The 13,564-nt window shown below is 39.3% G+C and overlaps 1 protein-coding gene across 2 annotated transcripts in view; it reads left to right on the forward strand.

Annotated features, from left to right (window-relative positions):
* Positions 1-13,564, forward strand: part of LOC104689501 (mucin-5B) — a 41,811-nt gene that overhangs the window by 6,071 nt on the left and 22,176 nt on the right. For both annotated transcript variants that reach the window (XM_010399678.4, XM_039551954.1), the window contains exons 6-19: positions 291-516; positions 1,323-1,448; positions 2,157-2,274; positions 3,491-3,629; positions 4,223-4,324; positions 4,525-4,594; positions 4,820-4,957; positions 5,517-5,681; positions 6,534-6,628; positions 8,118-8,244; positions 11,274-11,526; positions 12,516-12,568; positions 12,953-13,053; positions 13,357-13,508. In XM_010399678.4, coding sequence (XP_010397980.3) covers positions 291-516; positions 1,323-1,448; positions 2,157-2,274; positions 3,491-3,629; positions 4,223-4,324; positions 4,525-4,594; positions 4,820-4,957; positions 5,517-5,681; positions 6,534-6,628; positions 8,118-8,244; positions 11,274-11,526; positions 12,516-12,568; positions 12,953-13,053; positions 13,357-13,508 — 1,865 coding nt within the window. The remainder of the gene's footprint in view (positions 1-290; positions 517-1,322; positions 1,449-2,156; positions 2,275-3,490; positions 3,630-4,222; positions 4,325-4,524; positions 4,595-4,819; positions 4,958-5,516; positions 5,682-6,533; positions 6,629-8,117; positions 8,245-11,273; positions 11,527-12,515; positions 12,569-12,952; positions 13,054-13,356; positions 13,509-13,564) is intronic.

The raw sequence follows: 13,564 nt of genomic DNA on the forward strand, positions 1-13,564 counted from the left end.
TTTGAGCAAAATTATGATCTTATAGATGAAAGAATATCCTATTACAGTGTTAAAGAAATAGATAGTGGGAAAATGCCTGACTGAATGACAGCTTCCAGTCCAAGGCAAAGGACCTCGTGGCAGAAAGCTAGACTGGATAATCTCCTGAGATCCCTTTCAGCCTGAAGTATTCTATGACCCTGGAATTGTGTCATCAAGACTTGGGGTATATATTCAAAAACCTAAAAGGTGGTAAAATGTCAAGTATTGCTTTTCTTTCCTTTTTTTTTTTTTTTTTTTTTTTTTAACAGAAAAAACAATGCAAGAAACTTATGTCCCGTTTTGGAAACTGCCCCAGAGTGGTTGCCTTTGATGACTACATAGAGACCTGTGCTGAGGATATGTGCCACTGTGCAGTTAATTCTTCTCACTCTGATTTGGTTTCCAGCTGCATATGCAGCACTTTAAATCAATACTCTCGAGACTGTGTCCTGAGGAAGGGAGACCCTGGGGAATGGAGGACCAAAGAACTCTGCTGTAAGTAGCTGCTGCTCTGGAGATTTCTTTCAGGTTAGACATTTACACAGGTATTCTGATCCCAGCAGAGCAGAGCTAGGAGCTCTGGTAACTACCTTGAATCAATCTGTGCAAGTACTTTGGCAGAAACATTGTTAATGGAAAAGCTTCTACAAATTTAACTTGATTTTGCTCTTAAATCAGAACTATACCTTGATATTGCCCACCTCCTTCTTACCACTAGGTTTTCTCCTGTTCTTTTTTTTTTTTTTGAAATTTACCATGTACAGTTAACTCATAAAGAGCCTTGTTTCAACATGTTGACAACTAGACAGAAGTAGTTACTGAGAAGTGCAATATGTTTGTACTTACATCACCCTGTGTTTTCATACTCAGTAGTCCAGTTACTGAGCAGGAAATCTCTGTAAATCCAGGGGGAAGGCTACAGGTAGTTCACCCAGACTGCTGGTGTGGATTGGGATAGCAAATTAATGCCAGAAGGACTGATGCTTCAGGCAAAAATAAACTGTTATGACTCCCCAAATGATTCTGGTGTTCTTTGCTTGTATTATGACCTCAGCCAACCTTAAGCTAGTAATGTGAAATAGCTCATATTTCCCAGCAGCACAGTTTTGTCCAAAAGATAAAGTAAAAGTGGCCATAAAAAGTTCCTTTAAGAGGTTAAACAAACATGACATATCTGGATAGAAGGGCTTGCAAACAAGATATGGAGGAAAGGAGGAAGAAGGAGTTGGGTGGTGACACAACAATTCGAGAGATCTTATAAATACATCATTAACATACTCCATTTTGGTTTGGTCTTGCAGATCAGGAATGCCCAAACAATATGGAGTACATGGAATGTGGAAACTCCTGTGCTGACACATGTGCAGATCCAGAAAGGAGCAAGATTTGTAAAGCCCCATGTACAGATGGCTGTTTCTGTCCTCCTGGTAAGGCAGCTCACTTCTGCCCATGATCTCACACATCAAGGGACAAAAAGGGAGGTTGTTCCCTTTCACACAACAAATAAACTGTTTCTTCTAGCATAATTTAACAACATTCTTCTTGGAAGAGCCAGATCTCTAAAGATTCAAGAACCTGACACTGGAGGAGGAGAGGGAAAGACTTCTAAGGACTAGACAGGAAAAATATGGTGCAGATGTGGAAAGAGAAGAGGTGTTCTCTAGACAGTAAGCATGCAGATGAAGTTGTCTGTTGAGAGGCCTCTCTGCTATGACACTAAATCTTGCTGTAGTTTAAGTGGCACAAAACATAAATGCATTTCAAGGTATGTGCATGTATAAATTTGCACATGAAATAGTCTAAGATGAGGTTCTGATTTCTGTTAGATTCACTATTAGAAAAGGATGAAAACTGGCTCACACCCTTGCAATCTGGCACTTGATAATCCTGCTCACAGTGAAAAATTTCATAACAGGAAATGTTGAGTTTTGCATTGCTTTCATTTGAACTCTTTTGAGAAGTATTTCCTATCCATTAACATCTGAAAGGGCCTGGTGTGGCGTTTTCCTTTAAAAGTGTCCCATTCATTTTAAGAAATGCTGAATACTCCAGAATTTTTTCCTTACTCTAATCTTCCTTGCTGGTGTTTCCCAGACTCACCAAAGAAATATTAACTAGCCAATGTGTCTGAACAGGAACAATCCTTGATGACCTCAGCAGCAAGAAGTGCATCCCCAGAGACAGCTGCCCCTGTACATTTCAAGGCAAAGTCTACTCATCTGGAGGAACTTATTCCACTCCCTGCCAGAACTGGTACTGTTGTGGTCTTGATTGCACTAACAAGGCAGAAGCATTTATTTCAATACATTGATGAGTTGCATTCTGTACTTTCCTCCTTTTTTTTTTTTTTTCTAAATCTTTTCCTGGCATTTGTCTTAAATAACTATTCAAAACCTTGCTCTGAATTTCAACAGTGTAGGAAAACTTAGAGGTATTCCTCAGCCACACATAGTTATTACCCACCCTCACTTGAAACTGCTTGTGAAAACTGAGCTCAGCATTTCAGAATGTAGAAAAATGAGACTCTTCAGTGATTAATTCAGAGAGTTCGGCCACTAGAGTGAGGTGAGAAGTCATACCATGTTAATAAGTGACATTTCCAACAACATCTGGATCTCCACAAGGCTACTTAAAGGCCAGATCTCAGAAGTCCTGATCCTTAAGAATGACTTGATTTAGAAAAAAACCTGCCAGCTTGAACCCATCTCCATTCTGCACTAGTGAAAGGTGATAAGACCTTAGGTATATTACTCTCAAAACAGTTTTATTTCTTACTTTGTATGTGTTATCTGAGCTCCTGTGACATAACATCATTTTTTGACCATCGGTTAAAGCTTTACTATAGGGAGAAATGAAATGTGGTATGGTGCATGGCCAAATGTTCTACAAACCCCTTTGGATTAATATTACCTGCATTTTGAGGAAATGCTCCTCAAATGCCAGAAATTTTGAGTAATTGAACTTAATGGGATTTGGGTAGTTCCCATCTTGCCACATCCTCACTTACATCTCTCGAAGCCCAAGCCTACGTAGCTGGGCTGTTTTCTTCTTGTGTGCACAGGTGTGAGAATTGCTCATTATCCCAGGTCCTCCACAATTATCTGCTGAACAGTTGCATCAGTAGCACAAGATGCTGCAAGATCCTGCTTGAAGGGGTTCTTTCTTTCTTTAAAAAAAGTCAAGTAAACAATTTAGGCTCTGAAAACCATTTCTTGCTTTCCCATCCCAGTGTGTCTGTGAGTGAGCCAGCTCAAAGCCCAGTGCAGTTAACTTTCTCACTGAGATGAATTCAACCATCACACTTTAAGGGCCTAATATAAAGGCTTCCACCCACTGGGTTTTTATAAAAAGCCAAGATAACGAGCTAAAAAGACAAAGAGGCTGCATCTGTGCAGATTCAAATGATGTATCACCTTTGCTCCCTTAAACCTGTGTTTATTCTAACTGCTGCTTTTTGGGTTTTGCACAGTACTTGCAAAGGAGGCCACTGGAGCTGTATCTCTCTGCCCTGCTCTGGAAGTTGCCACATAGATGGAGGATTCCATATAACAACATTCGATAATAAGAGATTCAATTTTCATGGCAACTGTCATTATGTCTTAGCTAAGGTATGAGCAACTTCTCTTTTCACTCCTAAATCTCCTGAGTAACACGAGGCGTTAAACTATGCTGGAGCTTTATATGACTTAATTTAACTAAATGGCACCAATCCAGCAAAGCACTTCAACACATGCTCAGTCTTAAACCCCGTAAATTTTTGAATTTGAAATGGATTGCAAGTCAATTGCTAATGCTTAGCTTCAACATTTTGCAGCTTCAACACGGTTGTAACTATTTTTTTTTAATTAAATGTTCTTAATGGATGTATTAGCATTGATTCAAGCATTTCTTCTGAAGTTTTCTTCACATGTGCCTGTCAGAAGGAAGTGGATGAGCCAAAATTTCTGCAAAAAAATTGAATTCCTTGTGAATGCTTGCAAATGAAATCCACACAGGCTGATAACAAGGAACCAGAGTGCAAAGAAAAATTAGTGAAAATTATTCATTTTGGCAATGAAATTAACAGTTTGCAGTTAGAGATCAAATACCCCAGTTCTTTTATTGCTCCATCTTAGCCTTTCAGTGACACCTTTTTCTCTTCTAGCTCCCATCCTGTAACATGCTAACAATGTCTGCACATACCTTTTTCATGTCTTCTCAGAACACTGATGACACAGTTGTGGTGATTGGGGAGATCGTTCAGTGTGGGACTTCAAGGACAATGACTTGCCTAAAGAATGTATTGGTCACACTAGGAAGAACTGTGAGTAACTGACTTTAATTAGTGATACATAGTAGGTCACTTTTATCTTCCCTACATTCCTGTATGGTGTCTGGACACTGAGAGGGGATGAGGTTTTGAAGACATTACTCCTTAATGCTTAATGAATCTTGCCAGGTTGCTCTTGTCTGTCTCACATCATATGCATTCACTACTATGGGCTTTTTTCCTTTTCCCTGCAGACTATAAAAATATGTTCCTGTGGAAATATCTATATGAACAATTTCATTGTGAAGCTGCCCGTAAACAAAGGTAAACGCCCTTCTTCACACTTTCCACAGTGTAGCATTTGCAGAGGGATTTCCTCTCATTTCTCTGAAAGAACATGACCCTACTCATTTTTAGGTGGATAGTAGGTCTGGGATTCCTTGGGAATCCCTGTGTTACTGGATGCACCAGCAAATGGAAGTTCCTGTTTACTCAGCTTCATAAAGATTTGCAAGTGCATACAACATTTTTTCTTTTTCTCTTCTTTAGATGGCATCACCATCTTCAGACAATCTACATTTTTCATCAAAATCTTGAGCTCAGCTGGAGTGCAGATTCGAGTGCAAATGAAACCCGTAATGCAGCTCTCCATAACAGTCGATCATTCTTTTCAGAATCGCACATCTGGTAGGACACAAAAGGCTAAACCCTTCAATGTGCTGAAGAAAATCTCTGTGGTGTTTAGTGTGTGCAGATCTTTTAGACTCCATCTGTTTAAACAGGCCTTCATCAGAGATTTGTGAAATGCAGACTATGTTCTTGGTTTTGCCACCAATCTCCTGTTGACACCATTTAAGATTTTGTGCTTCTGTTTCCTATATGCACAATGGGATTACACCCTGTCTCTCTGACCCATTTTGTTTTTCTCTTGCCATTTCCTTTGTTTTTAAGCCTTTGGGGATGATATTCTCTGTCTGCCAGTGTTTACTGAAGCACATTTAAGCAGTTCCAATCCCTGTGCTATCACTAAGTGCTACTGTAATGCAGAAAAATAAGAATTACGCTCTAAATACAGGGTCCTATCTGATTTGTGGGAACATCAGGAAGTCTCTGAAGGAAAATGGGTTTCTCTCAGGCAAGGTGCATTATCGACCTAAGAGTGTTCATCTAGAAGCCATTTTTTTTTCATGCATCTAGCGATTTCTTCTTTTCTTTTGCCTTTTTCTTTTTTTGCCTCCCACACAAGGTCTTTGTGGCAATTTCAATAACATCCAGACTGATGACTTCAGAACAGTCACTGGAGCAGTGGAAGATTCAGCTTCTGCTTTTGGTAACTCGTGGAAAACTAGAGCCAGCTGTTTTGATGTTGAGGACAGCTTTGAAGATCCTTGTTCAAACAGTGTGGATAAAGGTACCAGGCTTTTCATCCCAGGTTTATCAGTGCAAAATAATTTTCATATGATGGATAATCAAAAAAGCTTTAGAAATCTCATAAGCATCAAAACCCTCTGCCTTTGAGGTTATTACTAGAGAGAAAACATTGTGTTCTGAAGGTCTTTAAGATGATAGCTTTGCTTTCAAAACAAAAAGACAGCCCTACTGGAGAAAGAACGAACACATTCACTGATGACTTGAAAAGCACACACAGCATCAGTGAGAGAAATTTAAGGCAGAGCATACTTGATTGCCAATATTTGGGCAAGTTCTTCATCCAGTCTAGGTTGCTACAGCTGTGCTGAGGTCCAGAGGAAGAAGTTATCATCAGTGCTGAGTTAAGCAAGCATTGCACTATACTAGGTGTCCTCTCTGATTTCTCACTTTGACTGGATTTGTATATATATAGGATTTGGACTGACCTCTCCTAGGTACTGCCACATGTAATTAAAGCTGCAGTTCATAGCCACACAGCTCATTGATTATTACATACTTGATATTATCCCTTGACTATAAGGAATTACCTGACTGTAAAAAATTAGGAAATTTTGATGAAAAACAGTGAAAATGGGGAGGTTTTGTATATGTTCTGCAAATCCAGCTGCAGTAATAATGTTAATACTTGGAAGGTGAAACCTTTCTTCTAGGAAGATCCTAGGTCCATCCAACTACGCTTATTCCTTTAACATGTTAATGACCTGTATTTCCATCCAGCATTATCTAAACACTTCAGGACATTCTAGTACAATGTGATACCTGATAAGAATATTAATTCAGACAGTAATGTGGTTTAAGTGACTATGGACAATGATATTTTTTCCCACTTCAGAAAAATTTGCTCAGCACTGGTGTGCTCTTCTGTCCAATACAAGCAGTGTGTTTGCTGCCTGCCATTCTGTTGTAGACCCTTCTGTGTACATCAAGGTAAGGCACTGGTCCAAATGGGTCGTTTAATCTAGTCCAGAGACTGATCCCCCATGAAGCTAGTCTGGCCTAGGGGATTGAAATAGGTTACAGTAGTGACTGGTCACAAAGAAATTCACTGATGCTGATTAGAAAAATTATAAAATGAGAGTTTGTGCCAAGATGGGCCTTTTCGGCTACAGCTGTGTAAATAATTGACTGTCATCACTGGCATCTGTTGCATGACCCAGAAGCAAAATGAAAAAAATCAGTTCAAGATTTCAAAGTTTCAAAGAGTGAAAACTGTTCACTCTTTGACGAGCAGAATCAGTGTTTCTGTGTCAAATTGAGCTGAGAGTTTTACCAGCGCCATAGATTTCCTCTGACTTGGTTCAAAACTCCCATCTGGGGAGAGACTATGTATTTACATTATTTATATCTCATTTATTACCGTGGAATTGTGTTGGTCTCCTTGTGTTTTGAATGCCTGAAGCTGTTCTCTTGGTGTACAGCTCTATAATGCTCTGAGGAAGCTGGTTGAGCTAGAGAGTTGCCACATTTATGTGGATGGTAAAGAAGTTCCTGCAAAAACACAGAAAGTTCATTCAGGGTGTGTGTGTGTGTGATACAAATTACTGAGAAAATACCTGAGCCCGAAATTTTTGCCTAGAATGTAGTATGTCTTCAGATACCTTTACAAATATGGCTTATGTGTTACCTCTCCCAGAGGAAAATACACATACTTGAGAATTCATGTAAACTATAAAGAAAATAGGATTTTGCAATTTTCAATTAAGGAAAAGTAATAACCAGTTTCTTATAGATATGTCTGTTACTCCTGCTGATCTCATCAGATTTTAAACTATGATTCATGAAAGCCTCTTCCACAACATCAGTAATGGCAGGATAAGTCACTGTCTATGCAGTATGATCCTACTGCTCTAGAGTGACTGGCTGTGTCTGTGCTCTTTTGTACAGCTCACACAGTAAAAAGAACTGAAGCTTTAAATCCCAGCCATACTTACGTAACTAGTTCTTAAAATGTCATTACATATGAGTGGCTCTCTAGAAACCATCTGCTGTCATGCACCTGTCATGTAATTGGGTGTATCTTATTTGCTCACTAGATAGGTACACAAGTGCCAGTCATCACTGTGCAATATTTTCATCTGATATATTTTGACAATATAGGTCCTAGATTGTACATCTTCATGGGAGGCTGGTATAGACATTTCTTAGTGTTTTAATGAACTATAGGTGCCCTCATCTTTCTTATTATTCATCTATTAATGAGTGCTAGACATAATATCATTGCAGTTTCTGTAACTGATTTGCTATTTCTCACATTTCCGTAGTATTTATTAGCATACATTTTCTCTTAGAGATATTTTCATTGGTAATGATACCTTTTTAAAAAGATACTGGTTGACTGCTTTTGAATTGCTACATGTTTCTCTGTTTCTTCCATGAGCTGGACATAATAATACCCACATCCTTTTCTGTCCTTTAGAAATGCATGTATGACACCTGCAATGCTGAGAAGAGTGAAGTTGCACTGTGCAGTGTGCTCTCTACTTACTCCAGAGACTGTGCTTCAGCAGGCATGTCCCTGCAGGGCTGGAGGCAGGGTGTCTGTGGTATGTGAACTGAAATTCCTTGGGCAGGGATATGGGGGAACAGCTTCAGTATAGCCCTGTTTGTGGCAGTCAGTATCTTTTGTCTTTAGTCATCAAGTTAGAGAGTCTCTGAAAAAGAAAAATAAGCATTTATTCTATAAAATTCTTCATCCTGCCAAAATCAGTTAATGGTCGCTTAATGCTCTTACAGTGCATGTTCCTTGTGTAAAAGCTTAGGTGAATTCAGTACTCAGAGAAGCAAAACAGTACAAGGCATATTAGCCAAATCAAACCAGAAGTTAGGGTTAGTTTTAGTTTAGGTTTAGTTAGCAATTAGTTTACTTTTGAACACATGGTCTTCCCCATGTATTTTAATTCCAATATCTTTTTTACAGTATATTCAGTCCTCTTGTCTCAGACAATACAAATGACATCACTCTCATTAACTGCATTTTTGCATCTTGCAGGAAAATAGTAATGTATTTTAATAAATATATATTGGTGATATCTGAGAATGTGAAAATCTTTAAAGGCATTTTCAGCTCAGGATTATCTAAAAAATGAACAGAAGTTTCCCGGACATACACATTGTCACCAAATCCTGAGTTCAGAGTCCACATATGTATGTATTTTCCTTTGGCATTGCCAGAATTTATTATAAGATGGCATAAGACCTGAGAATAAAACTCACAATCTTGGATTCTGAATTTTGCTTCAAAATTTCCAGTTTGTCATTGATGGTCAGATAGTTCAAGTGAGATTTTCCTGTATCAACATGAAAATAGATGTATGGGTTTCTTGACTAATAGCACATCTGAATAGACAACATAACAGTGATTATGATTTTGGAGCTTGATGCAGCTATGATCAATTTAATTACCTGACTTAGAGGCCAGCTGGGTAAGTTAACAGAGGCAAACAATGTAACTAGGATGATGCATTTTCAAAAGCATTTAAGACTGTGGTAAGAACAATTTCACAAACCTGTGCTGAAATAATTCAAAGGAACACAGTATAGTCCACAGTAAATTGTCCTAGAACCCTGCAGAGTTATGCACTAGACACAGCCACTGTTTATTGAAAGCTTTGTTCCCAACACAGAATTACTGACATTTTTTATGGCAAATAAAGACTAGTTCACAGCATAGGTTTGGCTGAAATCTGTGTTCTTAAGGCACAGGAGGTAATATTGACTCAAAGAGTGCAGTAACCTTGAGAAAAAATGCTAAGGGCTTAATCAGCACAATCATTTTAGGACTTATTTAAGAAGAAATAATCTTTTGGGAACATGACTGTGATAAGAGTGAAGGTTGAACTGTTCATGAGTGAAAGAATAAATGGGCCACAATGTTCACTCTGTGTTCTGTCCCATTGCGGGGGTTGGAAAAACTGTTCCAGCTCCTGAAGCTGCAGCCACTCTGCAGGCAGCATCCAAGGCAGGCTGTATCCTAAGCAGATGTCTGCACTGCAGTCAGTAGAGTGTGTGAAACAAGCAAACCCTGCTAGCTAACTGTGCTCACCTGTTACACACTCTTTAGCAGAAGCATGAACCACCACTGGAGTTGCTGGTCGCCCAGCAGATCACTGGGGCGAGCAGTCTTTGCTAAGCCATGGCACTGCTTTTCTAGTGCTCCCTGTGCAAGCTAGCTTGAAGGTATCTTTGGAATGCTCGTGTTCTCTGCACTCATGCCTCCAGTTGTGATTTGTCATCTAAGATGTGTGTCACTCCTGTGACCATGAGCACTACAATCAAGTAACCTTTTACCAGATCTCACTTTAATCAAAAGTGATCTTCTTCCTCTATGAAAATTTAAAGGGAGAAAGTAGACACATTATTTTGTTGTATTAATAGCTAACAATTGAGACACATGTAAATTCATATTCAACGTCTTTATTAATATCTTTTTTATTTGGCCTATTTTGACTTACAAATACCACTTGCTGTATCTTCAAAGAATGCCTATAAAATAGAATATGGCTTGCCTGATTTACATGTGTTTGCTCCAGCTAGGACCAGAAATCCAACTGGTTTATTGTGGTACAGGTGCTAGTTTTGAATGTGTACACAAGCCTAGCACACTAACTAATCTAAGAAAGTGTGCCACGGTCATGGACTGGAAAACCATAGAGAGTTTTATTTAAGCATGGAACCTATTGCTGATAAGTTCTTAGCATTGCTGCAAGGCTAATTAGCACAGGTGCCCATGATCAGCTCCCCTGGACCTTCTAGTGCATTTGTGTATGTCTGAAAAACAGCTGTGGGGTTAAATCTGCAGAACTGGAAAGAGGCCCAAGATGACTAGATCTCCAGTTCTCATTGAATTTCAAAGGAATCTGGATACCAGACTTTCTTGAAAAATGCAGCCTTAATGTGGGTGATGTTCCCTGACAAAATTTGATGTCATCCCAATGGATCTGCAGTACTGCAGATTTTATGACACAGCTTTGGTGGTGGTGCATACTCTCAGCCTGTGAAAATAAACCAGATTTGTACTGTCTTACAGGGTTAGTTGAGCTCTTTAGATTTTGGTATTTACCTGTTTGGTTCATCCAGAGATCTTAGAAACTGTTGTTTCTCATTTCCCCAGAGGATGACGACAAAAGTTTTCCTCAAGACATCTGTGAGAACTGAAACACCCTTTCTTTGGTAGCATCAAATGATTAGCAGAGTTCCTTGTCACTGCCATTTAATATCAAAATTTTTCTCTTACTAAATACGGTCATTTCTTAAGTTATTCCCAGCCAAAGAAATCAGTAAAGGTCAGAAAATAAAATTTTAACAAGTCAGAAGTTATTGGTTTCAGTTCTTGGCATAAGATAGAAATGTAAATTGTGGAAGTTACAAAAAGATTCACCCTGCTGAGTATTTCAGTATTCAGTGTCATATAGTTCAGGCTATGCAAGTAGATTTCCCCAGATCCCTGGGAGACAAGGTCTGGTGGTTTGATAAAAGCACATTTATGGCTACCAGTGTGCAGAAAGACATATTAAAATCATGAGAGATGATTGCACAAAGAAGGCCATACATCCCTTTTATTTCTCTTGCAAAGATCCCTCTGAGGAGTGTCCTGAGACTATGGTTTATAACTATAGTGTGAAGCACTGTAACCAGTCTTGCCGCTCGCTGGATGAACCTGACCCGCTGTGCAAGGTTCAGATCGCGCCTATGGAGGGCTGTGCTTGCCCTGCAGGCACCTACCTGAACGATGAGGAGGAATGTGTAGCTCCAGATGACTGTCCCTGCTACTACAAAGGCAAGATTGTTCAGCCTGGCAACTCCTTCCAAGAGGACAAACTCATGTGGTGAGTTGCTCTGATGACGCAAAGGCTGCTCGGTGCCTGGGGACATCAGGGCTTGCAGGGGAAGTCTCTGCCCCAATCCATGAATGGCATCATTTTTCAGTTAGGAATCATGACAAATTTCTCCTAGACTGTGTCTTCCCCTGGCAGGAAGTGCAGCCACAACAAAGGTTAAGATCCTATGTTTATGCTAGCAAACAGGAACCTGAAAACATGTTAAGTAGATCAATATTTGTAATCTGTCTCTACGCAAAGTTCATTGTTCTGTAAAAAAATATCCATAAACAGTGGGAGCAAGCTTTCTAGAACACAGAAGGCTTGGAGGAGTTTCAGGCTTTGGAATGAAAACAGGAAGTGAAAACTACCACACCATCCTGCAGACTATTTAAAAAATAAAAATGGTCTGGGAAAAAACCACCCAAATTTCAGTTTTTAAACTGTTTTTTTTTTAAAGAGAGAGAGAAAAATTTGGGGGAAGTACTAAAAATGACACAATTAACTTGCATTTGCAGTGAAAAACAATTGTCATTGTTTGCATTTTCAACTAGCTTAGGGCAGCAATGCAAACCACTGCCAGGGGAAGGCTATTTTAATATCTTTAGATGTTTATATATTCTCTGTCTGTCTTCCAGCTGAGGATTCTAGCCTATTTTGTAATCACATATTCATTTAGTAATTTAAGAGATCTCTTATATAAGAAAGTATTAGTCTTATCTCATGGAGTGGAAAATGGATGCTTAGAAAAAACTTGATTTAGGGAAAACACACAATAAACCTGTGGCAGATGAAGGAAGAGTATTTAAGAGCTGGGTCTTTTAATCTTCCTTCTGGGTATGATAATTCATGTCTGTGAAACTGATAGCTGTACCAAATATTCATTTTGATAGGAATTTGTTATTCATGTGACAAGTGAAGCTTTGCACTGCCTTTCTCTCTAGTGAGGGAGAAACGTGCAAAGAGCTGATGTGTTTTGTTTTATGGAATCTCTTTAGCAAATGCATTCAAGGAAGATTAGACTGCATTGGAGAAACTGTCTTGGTAAAAGGTGAGATTTTGTTAAATAATGGCATTATGGTGTCAGCCAGTATTTATAATGTTTTTCTGTGTTATCTCTCACTTTCTGTAACATTTTAGTATTCTGCACATTTTTTCATTCTCCCTGAAATGTGTTAGTTATTGATAACATTTGTCTTTGTAAAATGTCACCAGACTTGCTAGACTCTTTAGAAGATGAGGATATTTCCCAAAACTTATAAGTTATCTGCCTTCTTCTCCTTGCACTGTTATTGGGCAGAAGCAAAACTATTAGAAACTTTAAATGATAGACACCTGCTTCTCTCTGAAATCCTCTGGCTGGTTTTGCAATTGCTGATGGCATCCTTATTGCTCTCTCTAAATTACCTTCCTGAAATGTTTTCTCCTACTGCAGATTGCCCAGCTCCTATGTATTACTTCAACTGCAGCTCTGCAGGTCCCGGAGCGACTGGATCAGAGTGTCAGAAAAGCTGCAAGACGCAGGACATGCACTGTGTAAGGAATTCACCTCCCAGCAGGGGCACAGGACAGCGCGGCTGGGCATGTAGGATTGCCCTTATCAAGCACTGATGGGAACATGCTATGCTGGGCACACACCAACTGCTTCACTGATAACACAGCAGCTGTAGCTAACACTGTATCCATGAGATATTTGTAGCATGATTGCCACTAGCTTGCAATTAAGGAGTTTTTTAAAAAATCCAAAACTTTGGCATCCAGAGCTAGCACACCTCTGCTGGTTCCCTGTTCTTTCTGTGCACTAACAAATTGTCTTTTCTTGTGTCTTCAAACGTGCAGTATGTCACAGAATGTGTTTCTGGCTGCATGTGTCCTGATGGACTGGTATTGGATGGCAGCGGAGGATGTATTCCCAAAGATCAATGCCCATGTGTCCATGGAGGACACTTTTATAAACCTGGGGAAACCATCAAAGTGGACTGCAACACATGGTATGTTATCCCAGGGAGGTTTGCTTTGTAACAGTTAAAATTGTCAGTCCATAATG

The sequence above is a fragment of the Corvus cornix genome, chromosome 5 (genome assembly GCF_000738735.6).
Source record: "Corvus cornix cornix isolate S_Up_H32 chromosome 5, ASM73873v5, whole genome shotgun sequence".
Lineage (NCBI taxonomy): Eukaryota > Metazoa > Chordata > Aves > Passeriformes > Corvidae > Corvus > Corvus cornix.